This window comes from Pituophis catenifer, unplaced genomic scaffold, assembly GCF_029215685.1.
Source record: "Pituophis catenifer annectens isolate HBS135680 unplaced genomic scaffold, rPitCat1.0.hap2 SCAF_8, whole genome shotgun sequence".
Lineage (NCBI taxonomy): Eukaryota > Metazoa > Chordata > Lepidosauria > Squamata > Colubridae > Pituophis > Pituophis catenifer.
The window spans coordinates 11,143,779-11,160,320 of NW_027256888.1; the positions used below are offsets into that span (position 1 = coordinate 11,143,779).

General features: G+C 38.3%; 1 protein-coding gene across 1 annotated transcript; it reads left to right on the forward strand.

The window, feature by feature from the left end:
• The first annotated feature begins 365 nt into the window (after positions 1-365).
• On the forward strand, positions 366-16,045 carry SGCB (sarcoglycan beta). Its single transcript, XM_070948657.1, has 6 exons — positions 366-634; positions 3,716-3,925; positions 6,032-6,217; positions 7,269-7,460; positions 9,200-9,331; positions 11,264-16,045. The coding sequence occupies exons 1-6, from the start codon at positions 584-586 to the stop codon at positions 11,465-11,467; spliced, it is 975 nt and encodes a 324-aa protein (XP_070804758.1). The 5' UTR covers positions 366-583; the 3' UTR covers positions 11,468-16,045.
• The last annotated feature ends 497 nt before the right edge of the window (positions 16,046-16,542 follow it).

Below are 16,542 nucleotides of genomic sequence, written 5' to 3' on the forward strand. Positions count from 1 at the left end.
CTCTAATTCTATTCTATTCCACTCTTCTACTCTACTTTATTCTACTTCTATTCCATTCTAATTCTATTCTATTCTACTCTGATTCTATTTTATTCTATTCTCTTCTACTCTAATTCTCTTCTATTCTCTTCTACTCTAATTCTATTCTATTCTATTCTATACTACTCTACTCTGAAGACAGATTCACTTCACAACCGGATTACTAATTTTATCCACCGCGGTGTTTCAACTGGGGCAAGGAAGGTCGTTGAACGGGGGGCAAAACTCACTGAAGAGAAGCTTCGCTGAACAACAACAGAAATGCTGGGCTCCGTGGAGGCCGTAAGTCGAGGACCACCGGCATTTTACCACCTCCTCCTCCTCCTCCTCCTTTTCGGCCTGCGCTGCTTCCCTCCACGGGGGCTCTCTTGGAGAGAGAGAGACCCACCCGGCGCCTTTCGTGGCTCTCCCCTTCCCCACCACCCGCCTGCCCCGACCGGAGGAGGAGGAGGAGGAAGGGATTCTGCGTCAGCTTTTCGATGAGCGGCCTCCCTTCGCTCCAGCCTCGCTCCCTCTGCCGGCCAAGAAAGGACAAGAGCCGAAGATGGCGGTTCTTCCAGCCGCCGGAGCGGCGTCCACGGCGGCTTCCGAGCAGGTCGGTAGCCAGGCGGAGGGAGGGAAATTCGGGAAGCCGCCGAGGCTGACACTTCGGGCGGAACCCTCTGCGAAGATTTGCGATGGGCAAATATGGCGCCAAAACAGAGCCGCCGCCGCGGATCTCGGCCACTTCTCTCTCTCTCTCCCCTCAAAACCCCAGTTTGGGGTTCAAGTGGCGGGTCTGAACTCGCTACGGCGGGGCTCGCAGCGGCCGGAGGGCGCTGGAAAACCGCCTTCAGGAGCGCCTTAAATCGGCGGCCGCAGGGAGGAGAAACGCTTCGGCGGCTCCGGTAATAACCGAGCGCGTCTTTGAGGCGCGCCTCACCTCGCCCGCCCGTTATGTTTTTGCGCTTTCTGAGGGAATCCTGAGGGAATCCTTAAAATACCTTTCTCCCCCCCCTCTCCCCCGCCATAATAATAATAATAATAATAATAATAATAATAATAATAATAATAATAATAATAATAATAATAATAATAATAATAATAATAATAATAATTCTTAGCTTGGGTGTATTGGCCGGCTTGCCCCTTGGCGGAGGGAGGACCACGCCCGGAGCGGCGTCCGAGAGGGAGATTCCTGCCCAAGTAAGCGCGCCCGGCCCTCCGTGCAAGCAAAAAATAGACCGCTACGAGCTGCGGCCTCTCGTCAGATCCCCGGCCGGTCCTGTTGCTCCTGGGCTCCCTGGTGGAAGAAACTCCCGCAAAATTCGTGTTTTTCTCGCCCTGTACATGGATATAGCCGGACCTAGGCTGTATTGTTTCTCTGTGTCGTAAAATATATTTTATTTTTATTTTATTTTTATTTTATTTATTTTATTTTTATTTTATTTTATTTTTATTTTACTTATTTTATTTTTTATTTTACTTATTTTTATTTTTATTTTATTTATTTTATTTTTATTTTACTTATTTTATTTTTTATTTTACTTATTTTTATTTTTATTTTATTTATTTTATTTTTATTTTACTTATTTTATTTTTTATTTTATTTTATTTTTATTTTACTTATTTTATTTTTTATTTATTTGTTTTATTTTTATTTTACTTATTTTTTATTTTACTTATTTTATTTTTATTTTATTTTATTTTTATTTTACTTATTTTATTTTTATTTTACTTATTTTTATTTTTATTTTACTTATTTTTATTTTTATTTCTTTTATTTTTATTTTACTTATTTTATTTCGTCAAGCATGTATTTTATGACAGGTACAAGTGTAAACGTAATTATTTATTTATTATTCATTTATTAATCAAATTTCTATACCGCCCTACTCCCGGAGGACTCAGGGCGGTGAACAGCCAAGATAAAATACAGCTAATACAAATATTAAAAGTCCCTTAAAATTATTAAATATTTTGGCCAAAATACAGATTAAAACACCCAATTTATAAAATCAAACGAATTAAAAATTTAAAAGAGGAGAGTTAGGCCAGGCCAGCCTGCTGAAATAAAAAAGTTTTGAGAGCACGACGAAACGTGCGCAGATCCGGGATCCTCCGTATCTCTGGTGGGAGCTCGTTCCAGATGTCAGGTGCCCCCACAGAGAAGGCTCTTCCCCTGGGGGCCGCCAGTCGACACTTTGGCCGACGGCACCCTGAGAAGCCCCTCTCTATGGGAGCGTACTGGTCGGTGAGAGGCTATTGGTAGCAGAAGGCGGTCTCGTAAATACCCCGGTCCGATGCCATGGAGCGCTCTAAAGGTGGTAACCAAAACCTTGACGCGCACCCGGAAGACCACCGGGAGCCAGTGCAGCTCGCGCAGGTGGGGGGTCACAAATACATGAAAAGGATACGAATAAAAGAAAACATTAGGACAGGGACGGTAGGCACGCTGGGGTGCTTATCCACCCCCCTTATATGTGGGTATAGGCATAGTTTTGTATACATGCATGTATTATATTTTATTTTATTTTATTATTTGTGTTACTACCTGATAGGAACCATGAGATAAGTCCTTAGGATATAGCATTTTGCTGTCTTGAGTTTATTAAAGTTTTAATTTGTATGAATGGTCTTTATTTGCATTTAAATTTATATTTTGTACCAAAAGGTACTAATTTTGGTTGATCTCTAGACTGTGTTGTTTCTCCGTGTCCATGTTTCCAAGGCGGGCCCATGGGCCAGGTCTAAGCACCCCGCGGGCCAAATCTGGCCCCCAGCCCTTGAGTTTGACACCCCTGGTCTATCTAGAGTAAACTGTGTTGTTTCTCCATGTCATGTAATATATGTGGGTATATGCATAATTTTGTATTTATTTTTTTAGTCATGTTTATGTAGTGCATGTAGGAAGCAGTGACCCTCTCTGAGAGCTGCATGCAATTTCATTTTAATGTATGCCGATTAGTGTCCATTCAAGGTGACAATAAAGTTATTCTAAGTCTAAAGTCTAACAAGGACGGTGGAGGAGATGTGGAAAACCGGGCGGCCCATCCAGACCGCCGCGCACTCAGCAGGAATTGGAGAGGACAGAAAAGGGCCAGCGAGCTTTGCAAAACTGAGAAAGGACCTGGAATAATGCTCCCTTTGAAAGGCATTGTTGGGGGCTGAAAAGATTTCGTTTTCATGACATTAAAAAAAAAAAAAATCAAAAGTACGGATAGTCCTCAATTTACGACCACAATTCAGCCCAAAATTTATGTTGTTAAGTGAGACATTTTTAAAGTGAGTTTTGTCCCATGTTACGACCTTTCTTGCTACAGTTGCTAAGTGAACCACTGCAAACTGGATTCTGGCTTTATGATCATTGCAACAAAAGGTTATAAAATGAGGTCCAATGATAATGTGACCTACTTTATGTCCGTCATGACTTAAGAACCGAAATTCCTGGACTCAATCATGGTCATAATTCAAGGACTACCTGCTCTGTAAGGATCGTTGAAATATTTTTCAACTTCTGCTCCCTTTCTCCAGGACGTAATCATTTTGTAAATAAAATAAATGGTATACTCCATGTAGATGCTTTCTGACCATTTTAAAACATTTAAATATTAGTGAGCAATTCTTTCTGCGATCATCATATTACGGCAGAAATGAAATATTATCTAAACTGGTTCCCATGTTGTGAAATTTATAGCAAAGCTCAAATGGCCCCGTGAAAAAATCGATGCGAGAAAAGGCTGTGGAACGCAGAAATATTAACAAAGAGCATAACAGTAACTTCAAGGCTGGATACATCCCGATTGATGAAGATCGTCTGCACAAAACTGGTTTGCGAGGCAGAAAAGGCAATTTGGCGATCTGTGTTCTGGTCCTCCTTTTCATTTTGGCTGTTATTAATTTAATTGTAAGTATAACAATCTAGAAAATGCATTCTAACGGACGATATTCAGTTAGATCAAGGGACAGAATGAGTCAACCTATCAATTCCATGCACTAAAAAAACAGCAGATGGAAGTTCCCTCAACTGCACCTGAGCCTGCCACCTGATTTTGGACCTGTAAGGTGATCCGTATACTCCCTAAATACTAGGTGGGAGGGCATCCTACAAATCTCTGGGAAGAGGCTGTTCCAGAAGGTTTGACTGCTGAGCCCTCCCCAGATCTCTCACACTGGATGTGTGAACTGGATGTGTGATAGGTTCTGTTTGAAGCAGAAAATCCTGCGGCAGTGGTGGGATTCAAATTTTTTTACTACCGGTTCTGTGGGCGTGGCTTCGTGGGCGTGGTGTGGCTTGGTGGGCGTGGCAGGGGAAGGCTACTGTAAAATCTCCATTCCCACCCCACTCCAGGGGAAGGATACTGTAAAATCTCCATTCCCTCCCGATCAGCTGGGACTCGGGAGGCAGAGAATAGATGCGGGTGGAGCCAGTCAGAGGTGGTATTTACCGGTTCTCTGAACTACTCAAAATTTCTGCTACCGATTCTCCAGAACTGGTCAGAACCTGCTGAATACCACCTCTGTCCTGCGGGTAGCTGGGTGCCAAACCACTATGGATTTTATAGGTCAAAACCAACAGTTTGTATTGTCCCAGAAGCTCCATAGGAGCAAATGCAGTGCCCACAAATCTGGCACAATATATGATGGTTGGTTCTTACTCATTAAGAGATGGGCTGCTGCATTTTGAACCAGCTGCAAAATTCGAGTGGTCTTCAAAGGCAACCCACTGTACAATGCCTTGAAGTACAGGAGGTAACAAAGGTATAATTCACTCACGGTTTTCAGGTCTTCCAGAATTTCATCTAGATTCTAGAACATTTACATCTCCTTAAGATTGATAGCTAAAGTACTGAATGCAAGGGGGGGATGGAATCATATTTTAAATATACCTTTTATTTTTCATTTTATGAAAGAAAGAATCTTAGCCATTCCTCATACAGGTAGTCCTCAGCTTTTTTTTTTTTTTAATTTGATTTATATGCCGCCCTTCTCCAGAGACTCAGGGCGGCTTACAATGCGTTAAGCAATAGCCTTCATACTTTTGTATATTTATACAAAGTCAGCTTATTGCCCCCACAATCTGGGTCCTCATTTTACCTACCTTAGAAAGGATGGAAGGCTGAGTCAACCTTGAGCCTGGTGAGAGTTGAACTTACAGTAATTGCAGACAGCTTGATGTTAATAACAGTGCTTTAGTCTGCTGCGCCACCAAGCTCAGTTGCTAAGTGAAACAGTTGTTAAGTGAATTTTGTCCCATTTTACGACCTTTATGGACACAGTTGTTAAGTGAATCAATGCCATTGTTAAGTTAGTAACACTGTTGTTAATTAAATCTGGCTTCCCCATTGACTTTGCTTGTCAGAAAGTTGCAAAAGGGGATCACATCAGTGGTGGTTTGCTCCCGGTTCAGGCGAGCCGGTAGTGGTGATTGCGCGCAAAGCACGTGCATGAAGAGAACCAGTGGTAACACCTGTTGGAATCCACCACTGGATCACATGACCTTGGGATACAGCAATGGTCATAAGCAGTGGTGGGATTCAGCCAGTTCGCACCACTTCGGGAGAACCGGTTGTTAACTTTCTGAGCATTTTGGTGAACTGATTGTTGGATGAAATCATTAGGGCAGAGAACTGGTTGTTAAATTACTTGAATCCCACCACTGGTCATAAGTATGAGCCAGTTGCCAAGCACCTGAATTTTGATCATATGACCCCGGGGGGGGGGTGCTGCAATGTTCGTATGTATGAAAACTAATCATGTCACTTTTTTTCAGTGCCATTATAACATTGGCCACTAAGTGAATGGTTGTAAGTTGAGAACTACCTATAAATTGTTTCCTATACTGGTTTATAGGAAGCTGCCTTTCATGGACATCATTCAAGCTTGTTGTACCACAGACATTTCTCAAAAGTTTTGGAGAAAGTCAAAACCTTCACAAATGGTTCAAATGTTAATTTATTTTCCAAGCGACATAAATCTTTCAGAACTGTACAAACAATGTTTATTTTCTTAGATCACCGTCATAATTTGGGCTGTAATTCGTATTGGACCCAACGGCTGCGATAGCATGGAATTTCATGATAGCGGATTACTAAGATTTAAACAAGATTCTGATATGGGAATTATACATCCATTGTATAAGAGCACAGTGGGAGGCCGACGGAACGAAGATTTGGTGATTGTTGGAGAAAATCAGCCAGTAAGTGTATGCCTCCTGGCATATTATATTCAGTATCTAAGGTTTGGCTTTGTTGTGGTCCGCCAGCAGCCTGCGGAGCTGGCAACAGAGTAGGACAGTGAGGAGGCTGTGGAGGACCATGGGCCAGTCCTGGAGTCTGGGGAAGGTTCGGACGAGGGCTCTTCCTCGGAGGCAGAGAAAGGGCCATCTGGGAGGTACGTGCTACCTCCAGAGTCGGACCTCAGTGAGGCAGAGGAACAGGGGGAGCCTGTTCCCAGTGTGTGCATGTGCAGAGCTGCCAGAAGGCAAGAACAGCTGAAATAAAAGGGATGACTTGGGAGTAGGGCTTGGAGATGATTGGCCCCTCCCATAAGACTTAAAAGAGGACGTGGGCCTTTGCAGGAAGCAACCTGGTTAATTCTGTGCAGTTTAAAGTCTGAAGCTCTGTTTGATTCTGGACTCCGTGTGGCTTTGCCAATTAGGTTGTTGGCAGCGTGTCAAGGGAGATAAAAGTAGGTGATTATCAGCTTTATCCCAAAGGACACTCTATAACTAATTGGGATTCAGCTGTGAATGAACAGAATTCACAGCTGTTAAAATAAAACAGGTTTTTGGGACTACTCGTGTTTTACTGACTCAGGAAGCCTAGGTCAGAACAGGCTTCATATTATCTTGCTGAATTATGTTTGGCTGGAATCTAACCAAGAGGAGAATCTTCTTAATAATGGTACTTGTGACATACCCTCCTAAGAGACCTTTATTCTGATACAATATATCTCTGATAGTCAAAAATCTGGGTTTTAGTTATTGGTCACTTGTTTGCTTTGCTGGTTAGTGAAATTCTTTTGGTTGTGGACTTTTATTTCTATGACGCTGGATATCGCAGTTTTCTTTGTTTCAGTTTTAATTGTTTTCTTCACTGCAATTTGTTGGATGCTGTCTTGCATTTATACCTTTTAAAATAAATGGATAAATTGCTTATTAAGATGAAAAAGCACTACCAATTAATAATTTAAGGCAGTATGATAAATTCTCTGTTATTAAATTCAGCACCCTCTTTCTTTTTTTAAAGATTGTATTTCAGCAGGGCGAAACAAAACTTAGTGTGGAGAAAAATAAAACTTCAATTACCAGCGATATCGGAATGGAATTTGTTGACCCACGAACTCAAAACACTTTGTTTAGCACTGACTACAATACCCATGAGTTTAATTTGCCAAGTGGAGTAAAAATTTTAAACGTCCAAAAAGCATCTACAGAAAGGGTATGGATTATATTTTGCTCACTTTCAACTGTAAACGTATAATATGTTTGGTTTTTTTAAATAAATGACATCTAAAATTCATAATCTTATTTATATTTTTTATTGAGATTTATATAAATTTGCAATGATCTGCACATAGAATAAGCAAGCAAACAATAACTAAGATGTATCTAGTTAACCGGTTAACAGAAATACTTGGAATAATTGTACATTTAAACCACTGATTAGACCTCTGTATTTAAACAGTTTACTACAACTATATTCTACAACTACTTTTACACGCTATTTACTTTATTAATTATAATTTATTTATTTGTCAAATGTAGACAGCCACCCAACTTTGTAAAGACTCTGGGCAGTCTATGACCATTAAAAACAGTGCAGGTAATCCTCGACTTAAGACTATTTATTTAGCAACTTTCAAAGTTTCAAACAGTGCTGGGAAAAATGACTTAAGAATGGTCCTCACAGTTACGACCATCTCCGCATCCCCATGGTCTCATGAGCCCAATTTGGGCACTTGGCAATTGGCATGTTTCTACAATGGTAGATCATCATTTATGCACTTCCCGCCTTGCTTCCGACCAGCAGAGTCAATGGGGAAGCCAGAATTACTTGATGACAATGTGATTCACTTAACAACTGCAGCAAAAAAAGGTCATAAAATCAGGTGCAACTCATTTAACATTCGCATTGCTTAGTGACAGACGTTCTGGTCTCAATTATGATCGTAACTTGAGGACTATCTGTAAGAAAAAAAATAGAGCAATAAAAACAATGATTTACTTCCAAAAGAGGAAACATTTAAACTAAGCCGCCCCCAAACACCCTTGCAACAGACTTGCCATCCACCCTAACTCAGAACGAACTAACTAAGACTCAGAAAAAGCCATTTCATAGACCTTTTAAAAATGAGTAAGGGCAATTCAGGTCAGGTGTCGGGATGATACTGACATGAAGGAACCCAATTCTAAGCATATCACTTAAATAGAAACCATACAGAATTCAGTTGGTGCTGCTCTGTAATGTTTAGATAAAGCTAAGTTTCTATAAACAAATAAACAAATTTTGAATAAATTAATATTCAAAAGGGGGTCAAATTATTCTCCAAAGCACCAGAGGGCAGGACAAGAAATAATGGTTGGAAACTGTTCAAAGAGAGAAGCAACCTGGAATTAAGGAGAAACTTCCTAACAGTAAGGACAGTTAACCAGTGGAACAGCTTGCCACCAGAAATCGTGGGCGCTCCCATCACTGGAGGTTTTTAAGAAGAGACTGTACAGTAACTTGTCTAAAATTGTATAGGTTCTCCTGTTTGAGCAGGGGGCTGGACTAGAAGACCTCCAAGGTCCCTTTCTATTCTATTCTATTCTATTCTATTCTATTCTATTCTATTCTATTCTACTCTACTCTATTCTATTCTATTCTATTCTATTCTATTCTATTCTATTCTACAAATTTTGATTCTAGATAAAGCGACTAAGTTTCTGTAACAAGAATGCAAACAACCAATAAAGACAGCAGACGAATAAGAATAGAAATCTAGAACTTTAAAATTAGGATCTCAGAGCATTTTTAGGTCCATAGCTGGTAATCCTAAACAATTATTTATGTGCAAATAGTGAATAGCACTGTTTAAGAACAAGGGTTCTTTTACACAAGATATTTTGATTTCTTTAATGTAAATTTGATACTAATTTAGTAAACACATTGTATAGCCATGTTCTTTTTTTTCTTAGATTACAAGCAATGCCACCAGTGATCTCAATATAAAAGTTGATGGGCGTGCTATTGTCCGTGGAAATGAAGGAGTATTTATTATGGGCAAAACTATAAAGTTTTCTATGGGACGCAACTTGGAACTGAAAGCCGTAAGTAATTCCAGGATTTTCAGCTATTTTATAATGTCGCTCGACTAAGGAAATGTCCTTTGGTCAGACATTGGCTCAGTTTTGTCATTTGTGAACGTAAACTTGCATGCATACCCAAACATACACACTGTATTTTTAATGTTTCAGTTGGCCTTTAAATCTGTTCTGTGCATAAACGCTTTCTACTTCATACACACAATGCTCTGTTGAATTCCTGAATAAATTACATGCACCCAAACACTTGTAGCTATGTTTTGAAGCAAATAAAGGATATTTGAATATTAAAACTAAATAGCGTCTTTGCAGACGAATAAGAAGACAAACGAACCCTTGTGAGTCAAGTACTACCTGTAGTGTAGCTGTAAGTAAGCTCAATATTTGGAGTACAATGCAGGTAACTATAAGATTGCAGGGAGGGAAGGAATACCGTATAAAATAAGGTATTGCGATTTCAGGCAAACGTAACATTGGATTGGCCCATTTAGACCATGAAGTCCAAACCGCTTTAATTTTCAGGAGTCCAAATTAGTCACTCCAGATGGCTGCTTCCACTTGAACACTTTCAAAAAAGAAAAGAAAGGTTGGAGACCAGTTTGTTTCTATATTTAGTTGTAACTCATATGTCTCTCCTGATGAGTAGAAAATAGACAACTAGGCAGTAAGCTGCTTTAAAATCTATTTTGAATAAGGACGAATGTATCAGTCTACTCTTTATTTTGCTTGTGTTCACTGGTAAACCATTCTTATTTTTACATTCATGGTCACTTAATAATTGCACAACGACTGCATACAAATAATGACAATTTACATACTATAGTATTCTTACTTAAAAAATTAAAAGTGGTTTATATTATTTCTGTAAAATATTTAAAATATTGTCTCTTACAATGTATAATTTTGATATTACAGGTAGTCCTGGCTTATTGACCAGTTGCTTGATAATTGTTCAAAAATGCAACAGACCCCTAAAAGAAAATTAGGATCCATGATCACAGTTATGATTGGTACCTCCTTTCCAGACACATAATTGCATTTTTGGTGCCTGGCAATGGCTTGAATTTATGACTGCAATTTCCATCATTTTTTAGTTGGTTTCTGGTGGGATTTTATCAGCTTCCCACAAAAAAAATGCCAATTCAGAATGGATTTAACAACAGTGTTACTTAATAACCTGATGACCAAGTTATACCCTCATCATAAAATCGGTTGTAAAACAGTAAGGTCACATGGTAACCCACTTAATGACTACAATGAATTATGAAAGAAATTCTGGGCTCGATTGCAGTCTTTAAGTGAGGACTACCTGTATTTTAAACTGTGAACAGCCTTATAATACTCAGAAAGCATGAAGATTGATAATTCTGTTCCACACATTAATTCAGGAAATCCAGAGAAGGCCAGTTAGCGCCAGACTATATTATGAATGTATTCTGAAGCATCCCTTCTCTATAAACCAGCAGAAAGAACACAATCCAATGATAAGATCTTACGCTCTCTCCCTCCATTGCTGTTTAATATTAAGGGATATGTAATAAGTTAGGAAAGTGTTTCTACTCTTAAGACTAGGACTACATGATATCTTCCATTGATGCAAATTGAAAAAGAATCATATGATCTAAAAGTATCGACAATGTTGTGCAAGCACTTGAATTAATGTTCAGTTCTTCTCGATCCACAGTCCTCATCCATGCATTAAAGCTACATCCTCTTTAAATGTTTCATAAAGTTACAGAAATTGATATGAAAACTACTTTAAAAAAAAACAAATCCTCAAGTCCACATAACACTATAGGTGCTTCTGTTCTATGGTTTGCAAACTTTTTTATCTGTGCAAGAATTTAAAGGCATCTCGGAGGCTGAAAGTAGATAATATTAAAAGAAGACTATGAAGACTGTTACATGTTCATTGATTTAGACATATTCCTTTCCTAGGACAACTCCATTATCCTAAATGGAAGTGTGATGATCAGCGTATCCCGACTGCCAAATTCTTCTCACAAGGAACAATTCAACAATGGTGACTGGGAACGTTACAAACTTTGCATGTGTTCGGATGGGACATTATTCCGTATTCCAGTTAAGAGTCGTAATATGGGTTGCCAAACCTCTATCAACCCTTGTGGTAATACGTATTAAAGGCAAACGTGGGTACTATGGAAAGAAAAATCACTATATTTAAGTTCAAGCCACTGCATGTTTGCAAGGATGTTTTTAGTTATTTGTAGAAATATTAAATGAAGCACTTCTCACACACCAATCTCCACATGTAGCACTGTTGATTAGGCCAATCATGTTTTAAGGTATGTTCCTTGCTGCGTAGAAGTGCATTTTAGTAAGGCAGTTAAACAGAAATGCAGAGTGTACTTCAGGGTATTGCTGAATAAAAAATTACCAAACAGGCCTATGTATGTTTCAAAAATAATTTGAAAGAATTGTTTTGGAGTTTGCCAAGGGAAACATCTTTCCGCTGATTTGTTAATATGGCCCCTACAGCTGTTGGCAAAGACCTCCTGCGTCATGAATACATAATTCATTTTTGTTTCTGGTACTTTTACCTTTGCAAATGTGTATTTCTCAGACATTATACTTAGACCTTTATTTGGTCCCACTATATTGAGGCATCTGTTTTCTGAAATTTAGATGCACTGAATTCCATGTTCTAATATTGGCTGGGGAATTCAAGTCATTCTGGAAACTGATTATGGAAACAGAGTCTATATGTATGGTTGAGCAGCTGCAAGTTGTTGGAGTACCAGAACTCTGGTGATACAGTGGTTAGAATGCATTACTGCAGGATAATTCTGATGACTGACAGCAGTTTGGCAGTTCGATTCCCACTGGCTCAAGGTTGATTCAGCCTTCCCTCCTTCCGAGGTGGGTAAAATGAGGGCCCAGATTGTTGGGGGCAAGATGCGGACTCTGTAAACCGCTTAGAGAAGACTGTGAAGTGGTATATCTCTAAATTCTATTGCTGTTGCTCTTCTACAAAGTTCAAAAAATCAAGTTTTTTCCAAGTAGGAATTATTTGTGGGAATAATTCGAGTTTGGCAAAACTCATAATAGGATTATTAACCTCTGCTTCTGCCCAAAGAGCCGTTGGTTCATTTTGGAAAATATCCCACAGTTTAGAATGTTTTAAGTCTTTTGGTTTGTCAGTTTCATAGGCATGGCATTTGAAAATGCTTCTGGCAGAGGTCCCACAAAAACTGAACAAAATTAAAAACATTTAAGGCTGCTTTGCGAGAGTGCATGAAAATACACTTGTTTACTGCAAATAAAATTCTGCTCTATTGCCAATTGAGATTGAGCAGTTTGAAGGTATCTTCTCTGCTTATGTTGCATCCTTCTTCACTCGGTCTTTCCATCCCCAGCTTGTTTTGAAATGGGATAGTCAATGGAAGGGCACGAATGAGAAGCTAGCCACAAAGCATCATCTGCAACTTTGACTATATGCTTAATAGGCAAACGACTTGACACTATCTGATATGGGCTGAAGCAACAGTGGCTGCAATTTTATTTTAGAAGCACCGAATGCTGCTTCTGCAGGAACAGAGGGAGATGTAGCGGTGTATACAAGCAAGGTACAGGAATGTGGAATATTTAAAACTGCTAGGCCAAAGCTACTGTTACCTCAAATATAGCAGGGCATCTTAGCAAGCAGTAGAATTCAAGTATTTGTACTGTTATCTTTATATGCATTTCTGAAGGGGTCAGACCTCTATTTGTTTCTATCAAGTTATGCAGGTCTCGATAACTACATTTTGCTAAATATTAAATATTCCTTTTCCCTAATCAATTTCTATACAGAGAATACATTGAAAGTTGTTGGTAAAGTAATGAATACTACTAGATATCTAGGCTTTAGTACTTAGGTTGACATATATGAAGAAATTTGTCATTTGGAACCGATTATCACAGAAATCGGGTTGCTGCTAGACTATCCAATGCATGAATGGTACTTGAAGTGAGAAGTTGGTAAGGGTAATAGTATGCAGGGAATTGTGGTCTACTCGTAACAGGGGAGAAGCGATAAATGGAAACGTGGTGCAATAAAATGATGCTAAACAATTTGCAGCTTTAATGGAGTTCACAGAGAACGTTTTAATCTATAGCTTCACATATTTTGTGGCATGGAATTAAGTCTTATGAGCAATTCTCTGCCCCATTCTTAGCTCTGTGGCCCTGTTGTTATGCAGCAGTATTAATACACCCAGAGTCACTGAAAGTGAGTAGGCAGTCATATAAATTTTCTTAAATTAACAAAATTAACACGGGCAAATACATTTATTGAACACCAAATCTGCTATGTTCTACTGTTGTAGTTTGATTTAACCCTAATTTAATTGTAAGCCACCCTGTGTAATAAAATTGTAATAGTGGTGTTGTCCGTTATTTTGAAATCTGGGTGTTGGTTTTTTTACTTCATTTCAGAGTTAATTTTAATTGGAATACTGTTAGTATATACTTGCACGCCATGTAGGGATGAGACAAAAATTAGTATTCCAATGTTACGCAAGCCCTTGAATTAATGTTCAGTTCTTCTCGATCCACAGTTCTCATCCATGCCTTAAAGCTATATCCTGTTTAAATGTTTCATAAAGTTATAGAAATTGGTATGAGAACTGCTAAAATAAAAAAAATAAACCAATCCTCAAATCCACATAACACTAGAGGTGCTTCTGTTCTATGGTTTGCAATCATTTTTATCTGTGGAAGAATTTAAAGACATCTCAGAGGCTAAAAGTAGATAAAAGAAGAAAAGTTGAAAGCCTCATGATCTTTAAAACTATTAAAAATACAGCGCTAAAATAGTAGTTGCAAAACATTTTAAATGCAAGTTTATTGTTCCATGATTTACTCATTTCATAACGTATGAAAAACTGTATTTGGAGGAATATTTTGTTATGAACTGTATTAATGCAGGATTTCTGAAGTCCATCTTAAAGTTGCCAAGGTTAAGCAACACTGTTTTAATGAAAATTTAACAACAAAAATGGTATTTTTGCCACTAGGCTTTGAAAACTGCTTTGACAAATTCTAATATTTGATGTTGGGTATCTTAATTGTTTTGTATTTAAGTATTCATAATTACATTTTAACATATTATACATGTAGATAATGATTTTCCTTAAAAGGATGTTCAAATATGAGTAAATAGTCCTTGAATTACGCCCCCAGTTGAGCCCAAAATTTCTATTGCTAAGACAGGAGTTTTGCTCCATTTTATGATCTTTCTTGCTATAGTTGTTAAATGAATCACTGGTTGTTAAATTAGTAACACAGCTGTTGAATGAATCTGGCTTCCCCATCGATGTTGCTTGTCAAAAGGTCACAAGGGGGCTTTGTGGCCCAGGGACACTGCAACAGTCATAAATGAGTTGCTAAGCGTCCAAATTTTGATCACACGACCATTGGGATTCTGCAGTGGCTGTTAAATGTGAAAAATAGTCGTAACTCACTTTTTTTCAGTGCTGTTGTGACTTTGAACAGTCACTAAACGAAGACTACCTGTATATGAAGTGTTTGGAATATTTAACCTCAGCAATAGGATATACTTCTCATCAAAATTCACAGGATATATGTAATAAACATGTCAAGGTTTGCTTTCGATTAGAATAATACATTTTTAAATTATGTATTATTATTTTGGTCTTATGGCTTCAACAGGCCATATGAAAGAGGAAAGAATTGCAGTAAGATTTGCAAGTAAACTTTTGGGTTTTTACAAAGATATTTACAAAGGAAAAATTAAGTGACTGGTTTGCTGTGCCAGGTTCCAATATTTAATATTGGATTCATAAAACATATCTCTTTAGTAAACCAATGTGCAGTACTTATAAAAAGCCCATACATATATCGAACATCTTCTCAGCAGGGTATTGATACTGTTGTGAAGATTGGATGAATAGGAATGTGCAGTGTTTCAGAATGAAGTGTAACAACCGCATCTGTTAGAGTCTCATTAAAGTAACTGTGTCTGTTCCCAGATTTTTGGCAATTGCAGAAGTCTCCCTCCAAATTTTCCTCACTGCAGCTGAGTGAACTGGGAAACAGATATAGCTGCTTTCACACTCCTATGAGTTCTATTAAATTCTGAGGTAACTCTTCTAAATTTAATCTGAAGCACTATACAGCCTTATAGGGTAAATTCTTCCTCATGCTTTTGGGGGGAGGACATTGGCCAGACATTAATGGGATTATCTTTTTTAATGAAATATTGGGATTAAAACATTATTGTACTTATTGCTACAACCTATTGAGCATATTGTAGAGGAATATTTTTGCTGTTTTGCAGCGTTATACTGACAGCTTAGAATGAGAGTTAATATTCCAAATAACTTAAAAGCTTCTGGTCTTATTATTCAAATCATCTATAGGCCCAGAATAGATAACAAGAAAATTCTGAATCTTTTTCAATTTGATTAATGGTATTTAATAAATAATATTCAGTTCAAAATTAAACTGAACGATGAACACTTATCAATTTATTTTTCTACTCTGGTGCTGTTCTTATTTGAGGTTTGCTACTAATTTATATAAAATGGATTAATTTGTTAAACTGTGCTACGTTGTGTATGTTTTAAAGCAGGGTTTTTAAAGATTGCATTTATGCCTTAGACTTCATCCTGTCACTATGAAGTTTGGATTTCCAAGTGCCAAAGGAAGTCCTTGTGTATTTGTAAAATGTCCATTTAAATAAACAATATAAATGGATCTGTTTTGTTTCTTAACTCTGAATTGTCCCCAAACTTGTACATGGGGATGTACGTAACTCTAAAATGATTCTCTCTTCCAACTGCCCATGTCCCGTGTAATAACAGTGTTGTTATGTAGCTGCTGAAACATTACTCAGCGTGAATCAGAAGGCATTGGGAACATGAAGTAGACTTAGCTTGTGATCTTCAAATTAGAACCAATAACATCCTATATAGGTACTTTGGGATTGACCAATTCCTGCTCTCTCCTTGGGCAAAATCGGCTGGCATTGACAGCCGTAGGCACAACACACATACCTCTAGACTAGAGCAATATTTTTTTTCAAACTTGGAAGGTTTAAGATGTGTGGCCTTCAACTCCTGGAAGTGGCTGGGGAATTCTGGGAACTGAAGTCCACATGTCGGGACTTTACAGTTGCCAAAGTTTCAAAAACGCTGTTCTAGAATTTTTTTAAAAAATGCATGTTATCAAGACTGAATCAAATTTTTATTAGC

Bases quoted from the DNA above. Each gene is read 5' to 3' on its own strand.
- SGCB (XM_070948657.1), top strand. From the start codon at position 584: ATGGCGGTTCTTCCAGCCGCCGGAGCGGCGTCCACGGCGGCTTCCGAG. The intron at 6,218-7,268 runs GTAAGTGTATGC...CTTTTTTTAAAG, and splicing joins TTGTTGGAGAAAATCAGCCA to ATTGTATTTCAGCAGGGCGA. The intron at 7,461-9,199 runs GTATGGATTATA...TTTTTTTCTTAG, and splicing joins AAAAAGCATCTACAGAAAGG to ATTACAAGCAATGCCACCAG.